This window comes from Ovis aries, chromosome 1 (genome assembly GCF_016772045.2).
Source record: "Ovis aries strain OAR_USU_Benz2616 breed Rambouillet chromosome 1, ARS-UI_Ramb_v3.0, whole genome shotgun sequence".
In the NCBI taxonomy this organism is placed as follows: domain Eukaryota; kingdom Metazoa; phylum Chordata; class Mammalia; order Artiodactyla; family Bovidae; genus Ovis; species Ovis aries.
In genome coordinates this window covers 109,766,428-109,785,121 of record NC_056054.1, presented here as the reverse complement: position 1 = coordinate 109,785,121, position 18,694 = coordinate 109,766,428, and the positions used below count along the sequence as shown (strand labels likewise).

General features: G+C 41.2%; 1 protein-coding gene across 1 annotated transcript; it reads left to right on the top strand.

The window, feature by feature from the left end:
* The first annotated feature begins 603 nt into the window (after positions 1-603).
* Positions 604-1,548, top strand: LOC101121310 (olfactory receptor 6N1-like). Its single transcript, XM_012107594.1, has one exon. The coding sequence runs from the start codon at positions 604-606 to the stop codon at positions 1,546-1,548; it is 945 nt and encodes a 314-aa protein (XP_011962984.1).
* The last annotated feature ends 17,146 nt before the right edge of the window (positions 1,549-18,694 follow it).

The window sequence follows — 18,694 nt, the reverse complement described above, 5'->3', positions numbered from 1 at the left end:
GTTGCTTAGCCTGAAGTATACTGCCTGTTAGCAACAGAGTAAGTTCTCAAAGCAGAATCCCTGACTTAGAGGAAGGCCTTTTCTTTTTTAAATATAATAAGACTTGTTGCTGGGTGTTCTGTCTTCATGGTTTTCCTCTTTGAAAATTCCTGGCACATTTCTTCTTTGTGGATCATCTTTCAAAGTGAGTTATTATCAAGCACTATGGATCTGTCAACATCGTGTGGATCATCGAAAAAGCAAGAGTTCCAGAAAAACATCTATTTCTGCTTTATTGACTATGCCAAAGCCTTTGACTGTCTGGATCACAATAAACTGTGGAAAATTCCACAGTGGAGAAGAGAGTAGAAAAGAGTAGAACTGGCATAAGGAGCCTTGAGTTCTAGTTCCAGTTCTGGAAACAATAGTTTCTGTTGGGTCCCACCATGTGTGCCTTTAGGGCTCCAACTCTTCTATTGCAAAGTGAGGAGTATTGTTTAGATAATATCAAGTTCCTTTAAGGTGCTCAAATTCAGTACTCTTGACACTAGGGAAAATTTCTGAATAGAAGAAAAGTCTTGATGTTTATTAATCCTTTGTTTTTACTCCTTGCTCCTAGAAATCATGGATCATGTCAATCACACATGGACCCAGAGTTTCCTCCTTGCAGGTTTCACTACCACTGGAGCCCTGCGACCTCTTGCTTTCCTGGGAACACTGTGCATCTATCTCCTCACTCTGGCAGGGAACTTGTTCATCATTGTGCTGGTTCAGGCAGATTCCAGACTGTCCACACCCATGTACTTCTTCATCAGTGTCCTCTCCTTCTTGGAACTCTGGTATGTCAGCACCACAGTGCCCACGCTGTTGCACACCTTGCTCCATGGGTGTTCACCCATCTCACCAACCTTGTGCTTTCTCCAGCTCTATGTCTTCCATTCACTGGGCATGACTGAGTGCTACCTGTTGGGTGTCATGGCACTGGACCACTACCTTGCCATCTGTCACCCACTGCACTACCGTGCTCTTATGAGCAGACAGGTACAGTTATGGCTAGCAGGGGCCACTTGGGTGGCTGGCTTCTCAGCTGCACTTGTGCCAGCAAGCCTCACAGCCACTCTGCCCTTCTGCTTAAAAGAGGTGGCTCATTACTTCTGTGACCTGGCACCACTAATGAGGTTGGCGTGTGTGGATACAAGGTGGCATAATGGGGTCTATGGGGCAGTTATTGGTGTGGTCACAGGGTGCAATCTTGTGCTCATTTTAGGATTGTATGGTGGTATCCTGAGAGCTGTGCTGAAGCTGCCATCAGCTGCAAGCCGTGCCAAGGCCTTTTCCACCTGTTCCTCCCACATAACTGTAGTGGTGCTTTTTTATGCTTCTGCCTTCACAGTTTATGCGGGCTCACCTGGGAGTCACCTTGAGGGCACAGACAAGCATATTGCTTTAGTGTATGCCCTTCTTACTCCCTTTCTCAATCCTATCATCTATACCCTTCGAAACAAGGAGGTGAAGGAGGCTATGAAAAGGGTCAGGGTCAGGATACGGACCATTTTGCAGGAAGCTTGACAATCTCTATTATCATTTTGAGGTTTCTTGGTAACTGTAGGAATTAATCACCCAGTTGGTTAGTCAATCATCTTCCCAGAGTTAAAGTAAATGCCTGGGAAATAAAATCACTCATGGAAGAAGACATAAGCCTGGATTAATCAGAGTTAAAACATATATAGAGAAAGAAGGTATGTCTTTGGTTCCATTCCATACAAATTGGAGAGATATGCCACAAAGGAAGAAAAACAAACCAGAGAACATGCAAATGTTTTTGAACTTATGGCTGAGGGAAAGAGTAAGATACTGAGAGAAAGAAAGCAAACTAAAGCTGAGAGGTGGCACTTTTATGGAGATAAGGTCCTCAGAATAAGATCGAAAAAGTGGAAAACAAGGCTGGCCAAAAATTATAACCCGTGTAAGTTTCAGATGTGAAGCCATGAGCCATAGGCAGAAAACTTATCAATAACCCAGTGATCTGGGGAGATCATGTGATCAAAGGTAGCTCACTGGAGAAGACAATGACCCTATTAGGTAGGAGGCTAGAAACTTTAGATAATAATTTACTGTCTAATGGGGAGGGACAAAAGTGTTGGAGATGAGAGTGCACTCTGAATTCCCTTCTAATACTGTGGAATATGCCTTAGCGTGATCTGGAGCCATATTCCATAAATAAATAAAATAAAAACCAAACAACAAAGAGACAAACAAAAAGCTTTGCAAGCACACCTGTACAATGTAGAAAGCATATTGAAATAGAAAATAGAGATGGGGACCTGTAGCTATGACCTCATTCTCTCCCTTCTTTTTCCCCAGCTCCCTTACCAATTTTTCTGCCTAGCAAAGTTTGAAAATTATTGCTCAGGTTTAATTTCTGTACTTTAGCAATATGTGAACTGTAGATCTAGCCCCTGCCTAAAGATGTCAGGGTTTTGAGAAAGACAGAACCAGGATCTTGGTAGAGACTGGGTCACTGTGTGGGATTTAAATACTCCCTCTAGTTTTCATTCTTATGTAACTGCTAAAAAAATAAAATCAATTATTTTTGGTATGTTTGTCCTATGCCAGAATAGTGACAGCTGCTTTCAAATGTATTTTTAATTTAATTGTCTTAAGATCTTTTGAAGAAGAAAGAATCATCTCATCTACATGATGACACTAGAAAGATTGCCACACTTGCTGTCAAGAGACATGGTTTTAACCCCAGATGCACTTCAGTGGGCTGGGTGAACTTAGCAAGACTTCCTCAGTTGCACTCTTTGCCAGATGTCAGTAAGGAGTTAATGACTGCTTACATTCCTTCCTGCTTAGCAAGTTTTGATTCTGTGATTGCAACACATCTTAAAGAAAGCAGGATCTGGACCAGACTCAGATGGTAAGATCTGAAAATCTGGAATAGAGAGAGGAAAGTAATGGTTCAAATCCAAGTTTTACTGTTTTTGACTGTGTCATCCTGATCTCAGGTGGCCTCCAGCTCCAGAGGTTGAAGCAGGATTTCAGTCTCCTGCCAGAGATTGAGGCCTATGGCCGTGACAGTGCTGAATTCTAGCCACCAGGCCACCAGGGACAAGTGTGTGGCCAGTGACAAAACCCTGGCCCATCAGCTGTGTAGAAATGAATTTCACATAGACATGAAAAGTTGTGAAACAAACTGTTTATTAGGAAGAAAAAACATATGTGTGGATAGATGCACGGGCGGGCTCAGAGAGGCTCACTCTTTTAGTAGTTTAAACCACTTCACGTGGGGTATGTCTTTCAGGTTTCCTCTGGCCAATCATCTTGCTTTGCCTGGTTCTGAGTTTATATTTGGTTTATGTCAGGATCTGAAGGACCTAAGCTACTTCATTTTGTAAAAGAGCCTTTGGAAATCCCCTGACCTCACCCCACCACCTGTGAACCAATCAGAACCCTTGGCCAGCCCAGGAAATTCGAATCAAGCCCAGGAAAAGAGAGCCAATCAGAACTCAACACCTAACCCTTCACCAGAAGGTGACCAATCAGACCTGGAGACTCCTGTTTTTTGAATTTTTCGTGTGCTAATACCCTATATAAGCGATGTAACCCAGAGCTCAGGGCTCCTCCCTATAGCTGCTGCGTCGGTATTGGTGGGAGCCCCAGCTCGAGCTTGGTAATAAAAACTCTCTTGCTTTTGCATTGGATATCGACTCCCTGGTGGTCATTGGGAGATTTCGCGACATGGGCATAACATTTGGGGGTTCGTCCGGGATCTCCCACCGGCTCCACGGGAAGACCGATCCGGAGAGTCATCTGCAGCCGGTAAGCTTTTTTCTGTCTTTCTTTTCACTCCTGGTAGGGCCTGGTATCTGAGACCAGTATAGGACTCAGGCAGATGCGCTGGAGAGTCACCAGTGGGGGTCGTTGGGAGACGTCCCCAACCCCGGCGTGGGGGGACAGAGTGCCCCTGTTCTCGGTAGACGATAGCGGGTAGCTCCTGCTGAACAGCCGGAGGCTGTCGTCGTTCAGTTTTACCTCCAGACTCCCGGAGGTGTATTTCTCCTGTCTCTCTGTCTGTTTGTATGGCTGTTCGTATTGTCTGTGTTAATTTACCAACATCTGACTGATCCAGGGATGATGGGGCAATGCCATTCTAGCCCCACACCTCTATCCTTGGTTACTGATAATTTTAAGGAGGTCAAGATGCGCACTCATGACCTCAGTGTAAAAATTAAAAGAAATAAATTAATCACTTTTTGCAGCACAGAATGGCCAACCTTCCATGTAGGCTGGCCCTCAGAAGGCACTGCTGATTTGGGAACTGTACACCGAGTCCAAGATATCATGTTCTGACCGCGGATCGGACACCTTGACCAAGTTCCCTTTGTCACACATGTGTCTCCTAGGACAATTCATTTCCGAGTGTTAGACAAGAGCCCAGTTTCGGGCCCTGGAAGGGGTCCCTCTTCCTGCAACAAATGGCGACTCTGGCGGGGACTCTTCTTCGCCGAGACTTACATCCTGACCACTCGGGGTACTCAGGGGCCAGCTTGCCTGCCAATGGACCAGACCTAGTGGCCGCAACTGGGACCCTTTTGTCCCTGGTCTCCTCCTGACATGGACAACTGGCCAGAGTGCCCCGACCGGTAAGGAACGAGACACTTTATTAATCTCTCTCCCTTCCCTCTCTGTCTCCTCTCCTTAACCCTTCCTATCCTTCCCTGTTTTTCTAGTCCCCCGGTCCTGGATGCAGGAATCTGGTCGAAGGGCCCTCAGCCTGAGCTGAGGATTGGAGACTGATCACCTCCTCTTGGCAGAGAACTCGAATTCTGGTTCTGATGTCTGGTAGGGCCGAGTTCCGGTCCTCCCTTCTCTGGAGGCCCAGGGAAAAGTCCCGTAACGCCTGGGGATCTGTAAGTGGCAGGAGACGTCTGTAAGGCCACCCCTTTCACCGCCCTCTCCTGCCTCCTCTCCCTTCTTTTTCAACCTGGCTTCCTTTCCTTCCTTGAAATCTTTGATGTTAGTACTTAGATCTGAAGTTGTGTCTCTATAGGAGGTTTTCTGAGGGACTGTATTTTCATATTTAAGGGCTTCTCTGGTGGAACCGAGGTTAAAGCGGCTGCCTGCAATATGAAGGACCTGGGTTTGATCCCTGGGTCGAGAAGATCCCCTGGAAAAGGAAATTTTGCTTTGTCTGGCAACCATGTGGTTTAGACCTGCCGCCATTTTGTTAAAACTTGATTTTCTTTCCCTGTGCCTTGAGACCAGAGCTCTCAGGAACACTTATCTAGACCATCTCTAACTCCTGACACTGAGGAAAAGGAAAAAAAAAAAAAAAAAAGACTTGAAGCTAGATATTACACTGTGTCTGTCTAAATATGTCTTGGTAATATTTTTGTATATGAGCTCTATTTATTTGGCTTAAAAAAAGGTAAGCGCTTACAAATCAAGTAATTCTAAATTAAACAATAAATTCCAGGTTTATGTGAACTGGGAAATATTCAGTGTTAAACACCTGATATTAATGGTTTGTTGACCTATTTAATATAGACATGTCTTAGAGTACTTAACGTTAAGTAAAATATTTTCATTGTACCTAGGTTTAATATGAGTTAAACATTATATCTGTTACAAGTTTGTCAACAAGAAAATTACCTCAATTTAAAAAAAAAAACTTCTAAAAATGTAAATGAGATATGAGCTTTCATATAAACTCTATTAAGAATAATTATTCTTTAAAAATATCCATCTAAAATAGTCTCTCCAGATTGGTGTAACTTAAAATCTGACCAAATGTTCTAAACCCTTTTAATTGATCTCTTTGATAAAACTTCCTAAATAGAACTCTTGAAGTTCTTTTGATCTCTAGCTAACGTTGGGATGTTTCAGAGGGCCCCTGGAACATCCCAAAGAGAGATATTAAACTGTGCTTATTTGGTTGGTTAAATTACATGGAAAAAATTATCAGATGAGTAATAAATCCACTCAGGTTATAATGTATGGTAAAATTACTAATACAGATATCCTAAAAATTATATGGAGTTTTTAACATTCTGATATGTCCTGGTATTCTAATGGAAAACATGATGACTTCACAGAAGTTAGCAAAAGGACTGAATGAACCAGTGAATATGCTTATAACTTTTATGGTTTCTGTCTGAAAAATTATGGGGTTGAATCTTATGTTTTCATGGAATAGGGGAAATCTTCCTCTCAAACTAATTATGACAATACTTTGGTAAAATTAAACATTATAAACAAAACAATTATATTTTCTATCTGACTCCTCCCAAAATTGGAAGTTCTTAGGTTGCCAGTAAGTTTATTAAATGAGTTAGGAAGGTTATCTCACGGATACAAAAATCTCAAGAAATTTTTGAGACCTTAAAAAGGGAAGAATTCACCTAGATTTGTTAGGCAAAATCTGTGATAAGCCTTTGGTGTGAGTTTCCCAGCCCTGTTTTATTTTAAAAGTTCAGTCTGAGACTCTATAAATGTTTCAGCAAAATAAAAAGCCTATAATCAATTATGGTTATAAAAATCATCAGACAAAAATCAGTGAGAACAGACCTATTTTGCAAACAAATTAGCCTTAATTTGGTTATGTTTAATAAAAATAAGGGTAACTTTAAGGAGAAAAAGATATTTCAAAATGTTAAATACCAGTTTGTTAATGGAGGTCTGCATCTAGTAAGACTCATCTCTTAGATAGTTCTTTGCTTTTATGTGATGTTAATGTAAAATTTAATTGAATTCTTGAAGAACACCCTAAGTTTGTTTCTGAAGCTTATCTCAGTAATCTGTCTTTGGATGAAGATCAGATGCCTCATGACCTGCAACCAGGACTAGAAAAAGACATAATTTAAGGGACTGTCCCCAACATGGATGGAAGGATTTTTTTTATCAGGAGAAACTACACTACACCAGGATGAGAAGACGACGACATCAGAGGTAGACAGCTTCCCCAAGATGCTGGACCTGATTCGTATGATCATTTATGTTTTCTTGACTTCTTAGACCTTTGCATATAAGTCAAATGCTTTTCTATCATAGGCCTCATCCTATGCTAGTTTTAAAAATCAATCCAATTGTTGGGTTCGTGGCCAATAACCTGTGTCTAGTTCTGGGTTACCTTGGTAAATTTCTCTATTACCAGACTCTAACTGGTTGGCCCTGAAAAAATTTACTTAAAAAATTAAATCATACTAAACATAATCAGTCTAGTGACACTAGAAAACTGGGCTATGTTTCTTATAGATGGTGCCAATATATAATTTCCCTGGAAGATAAAGATTCTACAGGGCAGACTAAGTCGGATAACCTGAAGATATACTGGGCTACATCTAATGGAAGTTCTTAACATAAGTCTTACTTGTGACTTTACTAATACTGCTGGCTATGTTATTTGTATTTCACCTGTTTTACAAAATTGCTGTTTCTTACACTGTATGTGTGTGAAGCCTCTAATAGAATAATATATAGTCCCATATGAGATTGATGATGCTAACAGTGTAACTCTAGATATGGCAAGAAGTAACAAGAGGGAATATTTTCCTGAACCAAAAAGCTAGTAAGACAGGTGGTCCAGAGAATTTTAGATACTGTTTTAATGGCCTAGTCCAATAACAGCACATTGAGTGGCCTGTTTACCTGAGAATGGACACTCTCAGCACCATGGGATAAAATGGTCATGAAGTGCCCCCCTCATAATCATGGTCAAGTTTATGAGCAAAAGGGGCTCTGCCAACTGAAGAATGACACTCGCCATCTGCATCTACAAAGATTAAATCATGGCCGCTGCAACTGCTGACTTTCAACCCCCCTGAAAGGAGTTCAGGGTGAAAATCAGGAATAAGTCACTCTGCTCTGAGAAAAACTGGCAGAACAGGCCTTCAGATAGTTAGATCTTTTCAGGAAAAGATTTTATGAGTCCCAATTCTTGCATCTTCTCATACCTACAGAAACGCTGACGTCATTAACGGTGAACTCTGCTTTGGCTATTAAGGAAAAGTTTACAATTAAAAGTCAAAATAGAGTAGCTATGGTTCAGATATCCTGGGAAATAACTAGGTGATGCTATGGGTGTACTTTCAGATTAGACCTAAACACTTGAGTTTTCTGAGTCGTGTCAGGCTTGGATGCCACCATTTTCAAAACAATGTCTGCTGGAAGCTACTAACCTTACTTTTTATAAAACTAGGCAACTGGCTACATGGCTACAAGTCTCCCTGAAGTGCCAGGTCCAGACTGGGTTTCAGACCTATTCTTCTAAAAAGAAATGAGGTTAGGATTCTAATTATACTAGACTCAGATCTAAAACTTGGAACTCAGAAATACTTCCAATTCAGTGTCTATACTCCAAGCTGGGGCAGTCCTATGCCCCATTTTGACAAGAAGTTACACAGTCATAGTTGCCTAGTTCCCTAAAATTAAAACTGAGCGGGACTCTGTGGGGCTCTGGAGTACAGATCTGTTCTGTGTTCTCCATTTCTTATCTGTAAGATATAGACTTTGTTCAGCCTCCTTGGCCTTCCCTAAATTCCAAAGCATGGATTCAAACAATTGCTAATCAGGAAAGGGAGGGGATACAAAAACAGAAACAATCAAAGGTTGGTACAGCCTCCAGACAGAGTCCTGGTTTCTACTCAAAAGAAATATGCATAACGATGTCTTTGAGCCCCCACCCAGGTGGAAGATGGTAACTTCAGACTGAACACAAGATTCCTGGAGCACAGCTCTGTTGCCTCACCACCAACCCATCAGAAGGGGTCACAAAGCCTGCAACCCTCACCTAAATGTTGCCTTCTGTTTCCGGGGACCAGAGACGACCATCCTGTTAGGTCTCCTGTTTGGCCCTCGTCTATTTCATCTCTGAGAGGGGCCAACTAAATTGCTGTTACTACAAGGGTAGAAGCTGGTTTCAGATGTGGAAAACCCCAACTTAGAACAGGTGGAGAGAGACTTCTGCTCTATTAGGCAGGCCTACACCCATGCACAGCAGGAAGAAGTTACAAAAGAAAGAGACCTCCACCCCAATTCCCAAAAAGTATCTTGAGTATGAAGTCTCTCAGAGGGCCTTTGAGCTGCGTTAGGGGAAGAATGTTGTTTTTATGTGAATCATGCAGAGGTAGTCAAGGAGTCCCTGGCCAAGATAAAAAAAAGGGCTGAGTCCAAAAAAAAAAAAAAAAAAAAGAAAGAAAAACGTCCCAAAATTGGTTTGAATCCTGGTTCACAACTCTCATATCCTCCTTGGTGGGGCCCCTGATTATCTTGTTACTGCTACACACCCTCAGGCTGTGCTTACTAAACTAACTAGTGGCCTTCATTAAAAGCCGCATCAACGCAGTGCAGCTCATGGTTCACAGATCCCAATATGCAGCCCTACCAATGGTCCCCTTAGCAGGAGACAATATAGAGCTGACCCCAGACCCATGATTGGGTCTGTCCTGGATCCTAGAGAAGGGGGGAATGAAGGACCTAAGCTACTCCATTTTGTAAGGTTCCAGGAAAAGAGCCTTTGGAAATCCCCTGACCTCACCCCACCACCTGTGAACCAATCAGAACCCTTGGCCAGCCCAGGGAAATTAAAATCAAGCCCGGGAAAGGAGAGCCAATCAGAATTCAACACCTAACCCTTCACCAGAAGGTGACCAATCAGACCTGGAGACTCCCGTTTTTTGAACTTTCGCGCAATAATACCCTATATAAACAATGTAACCCAGAGCTCAGGGCTCCTCCCTATAGCTGCTGTGTCGGTATTGGTGGGAGCCCCAGCTCGAGCTTGGTAATAAAACTCTCTTGCTTTTGCATTGGATATCGGCTCCCTGGTGGTCATTGGGAGATATCGCGACGTGGGCATAACAGATCCTTCCATGTGTGCATGTGCATGTCTTAGCTAAGATAGATTCTATCAAAGATGTCTATGGGTAGATTGACATCACCTCCTATGGAGTTGTTCCTCTCTCCCTTTTTGACCTCAAAGGAGATTTTCTGCTTGTGTGTAGTAAGGAAGATCTCCTTGACTTCGAGAATAAGGAATATGTGGCCTTCTATCTCTTGTCATAGCAGGGCTTAACTTCTCCTGTCCACTGTCCATAGGGAACAAACTTCAGCTGTACAGCCTGAGGCCCATCTGTCTTGCCTCAACCCTGTACAGAAAAGAAAGTAAATTTTCTCTGATCTTAATTTTTTCTTCCTTAAAACATTCTGTAACAAAGAGTCCTAAAGTTTAAATAAAATAACACATGCTAAGTGTTCAATACATGTTAGCTTTATTATCCCAGAGGCAGAGCAATGTAGTAGTTAGAATGTCAACTTTGATGCCTGCCTTCCTGAGTTGGAACATTAATTCTACCACTTAATTGCTTTGTGACCTTAGGCAATGCATGCAACTTTCCCTGTGTCTCAATTTCCTGATCTGTAAAGTGAGGACATAGTAGAATCTTAAATACCATATAAATGTTAATTATTACTACTTCAAAGATTTTCCACTTACATTTCTGCAGTGGGAATTTCATTCCTTGAGAATACTTAGTTTCACACATATCTCACGTTTTCATTATGTGTAGAATCATTAGAATTGATAATTCCCCAAGTGAAGCTTTTTCTTTTGAAGTGTCCAAGTCAACTTTCTATAGCCTCAGGAGTCCTGGCTTTCATGAAGTCTATGCTCTTCCCCCAAATACAAAATGCAGTACTCCATTCTACTGAGCTACTAAGTCTACTTCTTTTGAATTCTGATTCTTTCTCTCCTCTCATACCTTGTTTTATTTAGAAGCTCTTTATGTGGGAATTGTTGTGGGCACTCCCTGTGGGGGCAGCACCAAAAATGGCTGGAAACTGCTTTCCCTAGCAATGTCATGTTAATTAACAGTGGATCTATATTGTGTGGTGAGCCTAGGGGTTTATAACCCTGTTTCAGAGACATCAGTTATTAACAACTCAATGCAGCACCATTGATTTCTAGCACAGTGCTTGGTATTCATTCTTTAATGAATGAACTCTCAAGTGTTAAATAAGTGTGATAGAAATTTAAATGCTCCTTTTACAACTCTGGGACTCCCTGGTGGCTCAGATTGTAAAGAATCTGCCTGGAATGCAGGATACCCAAGTTTGATCCCTGGGTCAAGAAGAAACCATGTGGAAGGGAATGGCCACCCACTGTAGTAGTCTTGCCTGGAAAATTTAACGAACAGAAGACCTTGGCAGATTACAGTCCATGGGGATGCAAAGAGTGAGACATGACTGAGTAACTTTACAAGTCTAGCAGGAGATAGTCTCTTTCTTAGATTTTTCATAGCTTCAAACTCCCTTAGCCTTCAGTTTATAATATTTCTGCTCTTGTAACCTCCTCAGATCTTTCTCTTTAGAGTATAAAGTTTAAATAATCCTTAGGGCAGTTTCCCAACTGGTATAAATAATGGGGTGTTGAGTGACTGACTCCCTGCCCTTCACATATGACTTTCAAATGTTCATGTAGGGCCTGGGGGAACTAGAGTCCCTGGCCTAGTTGCCTCTATGGAAAACAGCCTTTCTATTCACCTAAGTGTTCCTTGAACAGCAAGGAAACCAAACTGTTGCAGGAAGGGGGACCTCTTCCAGGGCCCAAAACTGGGCTCTTGTCTAACACTTGGAAATGAATTGTCTGAGGAGACACATGTGCTGACAAAGTAAGAGATTTTATTGGGAAAGGACACCCGGCTGGAGAGCAGTAGGGGAAGGGACCCCAGGAGGACAGCTCTGTCACATGGCTCACAGTCTTGGGTTTTATGGTGATGGGATTAGTTTCCTGGTCGTCCTTAGCCAATCATTCTGACTCAGAGTCCTTCCTGGTGGTACACACCTTGTTCAGCCAAGATGGATGTGGGACAGAAGGATTCTGGGAGGTGGTCGGATATGTGGTGTCTCCTTTTGACCTGCCCTGAACTCTTTCGGTTGGTGGTGGCTTATTAGTTCTTTGTTCCTTACCAGAACCTCCTGTCATAAAACAATTCATGCAAATGGTTACTATGGTGCCTGGCAAGGGTGGGCGGTTTCAGTCAGTGTGCTTCCCCTAACAAAACCAGTTGATCCTAAAGGAGATTTACCCTAAATATTCATTGGAAGGACTGATGCTGAAGCTGAAGTTCCAATATTTTTGTTACCTGATGGGAAGAGTTGACTCATTGGAAAAGACCCTGATGCTGGGAAAGATTGAGGGCAAAAAGAGAAGGGGATGACAGGATGAGATGGTTGGATGGTATCACTGACTCAATGGGTATGAGTTTGACTAAACTCAGGGAAATAGTGAAGGACAGAGAAGCCTGGTGTGCTGCCAATCATGGAGTTGCAAAGAGTTGAACACAACAGAGGGACTGAGCAACAACAACAAACTGTTCTCTGCAAGTGTCATCGCTTTTTATATATGCTAAGATCCAAAAAAGATGCCCTTTTCATTATAGGGGACTGACAGGAATGCAAAAGTAGGAAGTCAAGAAACACCTGGAGTAACAGGTAAATTTGGCCTTGGACTACAGAATGACGCAGGGAAAAGGCTAACAGAGTTTTGCCAAGAGAACACACTGGTCATAGCAAACACCCTCTTCCAACAACACAAGAGAAAACTCTACACATGGACATCACCAGATGGTCAAGACCAAAATCAGAATGATTATATTCTTTGCAGCCAAAGATGGAGAAGCTCTATACAGTCAGCAAAAACAAGACCAGAATCTGACAGGGGCTCAGATCATGAACCCCTTATTGTCAAATTCAGGCTTAAATTGAAGAAAGTGGAGGAAAACCACTAGACCATTCCGGAATGACCTAAGTCAAATCCCTTATGATCATACAGTGGAAGTGAGAAATAGGTTTAAGGGCCTAGATCTGATAGATAGAGTGCCTGATGAACTAGGGATGGAGGTTCATGAAACTGTACAGGAGACAGGGATCAAGACCATCCCAAGAAAAAGAAATGTAAAAAAGCAAAATGGCTGTCTCAGGAGGTCTTACAAATAGCTATGAAAAGAAAAGTGAAAAGCAAAGGAGAAAAGGAAAGATATACCCATTTGAATGTAGAGTTCCAAAGAATAGCAAGGAGAGATAAGAAAGGTTTCCTCAGCAATCAACACAAAGAAATAGAGAAAACAATAGAATGGGAAAGATTGGAGATCTCTTCAAGAAAACTAAAGATACCAAGGAAACATTTCATGCAAAGATGGGCTCAATAAAGGACAGAAATGGTATGGACCTAACAGAAGCAGAAGATATTAAGAACACGTGGCAAGGTTCTTTGTATACACAGAAGAACTATACAAAAAAGATCTTCATGACCCAGATAATCATGACGGTGTGATCACTCACACTTACTGAGAGCCAGACATCATGGAATGTTAAGTCAAATGGGCCTTAGGAGGCATTACTATGAACAAAGCTAGTGGAGGCAACAGAATTCCAGTTGAGCCATTTCAAATCCTAAAAGATGTTGCTGTGGAAGTGCTGCACTCAATATGTCAGCAAATTTGGAAAACTCCACAGTGGCCACAGGACTGGAAAAGGTCAGTTTTCATTCCAATCCCCAAAAAAGGCAATGCCAAAAAAATGCTCAAACTGCCACACAATTGCACTCATCTCACAAGCTAGTAAAGCAATGGTCAAAATTCTCCAAGCCAGGCTTCATCAATACATGAACTGTGAACTTCCAAATGTTCAAGCTGGTTTTAGAAAAGGCAGAGAAACCAGAGATCAAATTGCCAATATCCGCTGGATCATGAAAAAAGCAAGAGAGTTCCAGAAATATATCTATTTCTGCTTTATTGATTATGCCAAAGCCTATGACTGTGTGGATCACAATAAACTGACGAAAATTCTGAAAGGGATGGGAATACCAGACCACCTGACTTGCCTTTTGAGAAACCTATATGCAGGTCAGGAAGCAACAGTTAGAACTGGACAAGGAACAACAGACTGATTTCAAATAGGAAAAGGAGGACGCCAAGGCTGTATATTGTCACCCTGTTTATTTAACTTCTATGCAGAGTACTCATGAGAATTGCTGGGCTGGAGGAAGCATAAGCTGGAATCAAGATTGCTGGGAGAAATATCAATAGCCTCAGATATGCAGATGACACCACCCTTATGGCAGAAAGTGAAGAACTAAAGAGCCTCTTGATGAAAGTGAAAGAGGAGAGTGAAAAAGTTGGCTTCAAGCTCAACATGGACGGAGGAGCTTGGTGCACTAGATTCTTGGGTCATAGTGCAGATGCACATATTATTTGAGTAAATATTCTTAAATTTTGCTCTAAAGGGATTATGTCATTTAGTTTTCCCAATCAGCAGTGGATGAAAGCATGTTTTCACATAGCACCTTTTATAAAGTACATATTCAAACTTTTGGACATTTGTAATATAATATTTGAGAAACAGTATTTTTTTTTTTAGTTTTATGTTTCAAGTTTATCTCTTTGTGTATGAGGTTGATTTTTTTCCCCCTTGTATTTGAAAACCTATTTTTTTATATATTAGTAAGTGACCAATTTGAGGGTCTGTCTCTGATGGCACTTGTGGTGAAGAATTAGCCTGACATTGCAGGAGACTTAAGAGATGTGGGTTAAATCGTTGGGTCAGGAAGATCCCCTGGAGGAGGGCATGACAACTCACTTCAGTATTCCTGCTTGGAGAATCCCATGGTCAGAGGAGCCTGGTGGACTATGGTCCATAGGATCACAAAGAGTCGGACACAACTGAAGTGACTTAGCACTCATGCACTCCCAAGTGAAAAGAAAAAGTGAAAGTGTTAGTTGCTCAGTTGTGTCTGACTTTTTGCAACCCCATGAAATGTAGCCAGCCAGGCTCCTTTGTCCATGAGATTCTCCATTTCCTTCTCCAGGATATCTTCCCAACTCAGGGCTTGATCATGGGTGTCTTGCATTGCAGGTGGTTTCTCTATCATCTGAGCCACCAGGAAAACTCTGCAGTAAGTGCTTAAAGGGAAAGGATTGTGTTTTATGCATCTCATTTTCCAAGTTCTTAGCATAAGGCCAGCTCATAAAAAGTGTTTGAAAGATGTATTAAATAAATAAATGAGTGACTGTGACTCCCCATATTTCTCCCATTATTTTAGCTATACTTGATATGTTTCTAACGTCTAAATCATGCTTTTTAAAATGCGTTGCATAGAAATATAGCATATAAAATGTTTAGATGAATTTTAAAATCACTTATAATAACATTGCTTTAAAAATTATCTATTCATTTTAACTTCTAATAATTATATATTTTTTCAAATATTATCAATGATACTGTGAATTTTCTAACACACTAAAGCTTACTTTTTTCAATTTTTTTTACTTAAATCTTGTTTATATAATTTTAAATATCATCTCTCCCCCCCCCCCCAATTATAAATTAGTTGGTGGAGGTGTGAGGTATCATTTCTTCTCTTGTTCCATTTCTTATTTTATTTATTTATTTATTTTGTCCACACAGCATGTGTGGATTTTAGTTTTCTGACCAGGGATGAAACCCACACCCCCTGCATTGGAAGTGCAGAGTCTTAACTACTGGACCACCAGGAAAGTCCCTCTTGTTCCATTTCTGATACAGAATAATTGTTAGGTGTGTGCATGCATGTTGTGTCCAACTTTTTGCAACCCTATGGACCATAGGCCACCAGGCTCCTCTGTCCATGGGATTCTTCAGGCATGAAGTAAACTAGGGTGGGTTGCCATGCCCTCCTCCAGGGGATCTTTGTGATCCAGGGATCAAACCCATGTCTCTCCTGCAATGGCTGGTAGGGTTCTTTACCATTAGTGCCACCAGGGATCCCAAATGTTAGGTAAGCACTCTCTACTGAGAAGCAATGATGCAAAAGAAGAAGAAACAACTTTCTTGGTTAGGAAAGGCTAATATTTGAAAACTTCTAATTCTTTAGCATATATCTCTCATTTCTGTACTACTGACCATAGATAGTCTCTATGATTCCTATGCTCCAATATTTATATCACATTCAGTGCAGTTCAGGCATTCAGTCATGTCTGACTCATTGCGACACCATGAACCACAACACACCAGGCCTCCCTGTTTATCACCAACTCCCAGAGTTTACCCAAACTCATATCCATCAAGTCGGTGATGCCATCCTACCATCTCATCCTCTGTCATCCCCTTCTCCTCCTGCCCTCAATCTTTCCCAGCATCAGGGTCTTTTCAAATGAGGCAGCTCTTTGCATCAGGTGGCCAAACTACTGGAGCTTCAGCTTCAACATCAGTCCTTCCAATGAACATCCAGGAATGATCTCCTTTAGGATGGACTGGTTGGATCTCCTTGCAGTCCAAGAGACTCTTAAGAGTCTTCTCCAACACCACAGTTCAAAACCATCAATTCTTCTGTGCTCAGGTTTCTTTATAGTCCAACTCTCACCTCCATACATGACCACTGGAAAAACCATAGCCTTGACTAGATAGACCCTTATTGACAAAACAATGTCTCTGCTCTTTAATATGCTGTCTAGGTTGGTCATAACTTTTCTTCCAAGGAGTAAGCGTCTTTTAATTTCATGGCTGCAATCACCATCTGCAGTGATTTTGGAGCCCCCCAAAATAAAGTCAGCCACTGTTTCCACTGTTTTCCTGATCTATTTTCCATGAAGTGATGGGACTGGATACCATGATCTTAGTTTTCTGAATGTTGAGCTTTAAGCCAACTTTTTCACTCTCCTCTTTCACTTTGATAGTCTTCTAATATAGTCAGTCACTGCCAAGGCATTTAGATATGCATCTGGACACTACAAATGAATAAGGAAGTCTGTTTGAGGACCTTATAAAGGCCTTATAAAGAGAGAATACAGGAATATCATTGTGATCTGAATATATAAGGAACTAAAAATAAGTAATATAGTGGCTACTCTAAGTATAGCATAATCATGTGTTTGAGGATTCTAGATAAATGGCTAATTTCTACACCTCAATGAAATAAGAATGGAAACAAAGAGCCTTTGGTGTTTAGGACTGGGGAGGTTGCAGTAATTTGGTGAAAGGGCAGTGGCAATTATCCATCCTGGAGGAAGGTCAGGTATTTCAGGTGAAGTGGGATGTAGACTCAGTGCTTGTTAAGATTGAAGAAAGCCCTCTGATTTCCAAATACTTGAGGGTTTTTTTTTTTTTTCCCCTCAAAGAGACTCTGTGAATCCTGCAGGTACATTAGTAATCTTAGAAACAAATATTTTCTTTTTCTTTGTCTCAAAAATCTCCAGCTCCCACAGAAGTTTCTGGATCTCAGAAAATTCAGTGTTTGCCTTCATTTTACTGTTGATGTACTAGTTCATCTTTTATGGTTACCTCTCTATCTTAAATTAGGAAGTGAATTGTCCTTAAATTTGATTGTGAAAAAAAAAGTAAATTTGGATGTATGAATGATTCAAATGCATTATTTTCAGTAGTGTTTTTATTCTATTGTTTTTTTGGATTCCACATCCACCCAAGTACATGCACCACAGGTAGTGCTCACCTGAGGTTGTATCTCCAATGTTGAAGATGTGGCTATAGATAAAATGGATCATAGCAAAATGAATAACCATCAAGAGGATAATGGTGGTAATAAAAGTAATAGTAAGAATATCAGTAAAGGAAACTTTGAACAGTGCAGTTAGAAGAGAATTTTAGATATTTAATAAACAATGGTTGAATCAATGTATAAACAGTAGAGGACTTGATGAAGGTAGAGATAGTGGTGGGATCAATGGAAGTGGAGATGTTCAGCATAGAAGTAATGGTGGTGCCCACGCTGACTGTGTTTATATGGTGATGAAGGTAGTGGTAGTCAGAAAAAGAGCTGGATGAGAAATCTTGCAAGAAATTAAAAAAAAAAAAAACTCACTTCTTTTAAGATGCTCAAAGTGTGACTCTTAACGTGTGCCCATGTTTATACAAGATGAATTGTTTCTTCTTAGAGAAAGCTATATAGAAGTTACAGAAAGTTCTAGTGGTCCAGAGGACACAAGGTCTTTGAGACTGGATTCCAGAACCCTATGGTCAGGGTTGTATAGTTGAGAAAAGCCACTTGAGAAATAGAGCTACTCTTCATTGCTTTCCTGCGCCTAACATTCTGCCCCAGGGGGACCCCTGCTAAGAGCTAGTCAAACCCAGCAACCCCAGGGAGCACAGCAAAGAGCCCCTGGGAAGCCAGCATTTCCAGGAAAACAAGAGATAAATGAGGAAGTGTTTGGAGGTAAAAAGGGCACTGAAAAAGAAGCTATAAGACTTAATGCCACCCAAGTAGACAGGTAATGGTCAGGAACAGTGTAGCAGAGATGAGAGGTACCCAAGAAGAGGACTGAGAGAGGGCTTTGACCTTTCCTAGCTGAAGCTTGTTATATGTGTGGGAAGAAAACTGTTGGGATCTTAGTGTAGAGCTCCTATCTCCACCCTCATCCCCAAAACATTTTTCAGTAGATTTAGAGAACCATAAACAGCCATGGATGTAAGGGATGTCCAGGCACCTATTTAAACTTTTTCATTCTAGACAAGAGCAAGTTGAGGTAAAGAGAGGAGAAATGTATCATACAGCAATTGTCCTCCAATAATTGTATTTTGTTCTGTACTTCTCAAAATTGTACAATTATAATCTTTGATAATTTAAAAAAGAAAGAAAAAATAGGAGAAATGACCAGGCTCAATATCCATTTAGTGGCCAAGCACATTTAGAAGGCCGATTCCAAGAGAATGTGTTTTATCT

Bases quoted from the DNA above. Each gene is read 5' to 3' on its own strand.
- LOC101121310 (XM_012107594.1), top strand. From the start codon at position 604: ATGGATCATGTCAATCACACATGGACCCAGAGTTTCCTCCTTGCAGGT.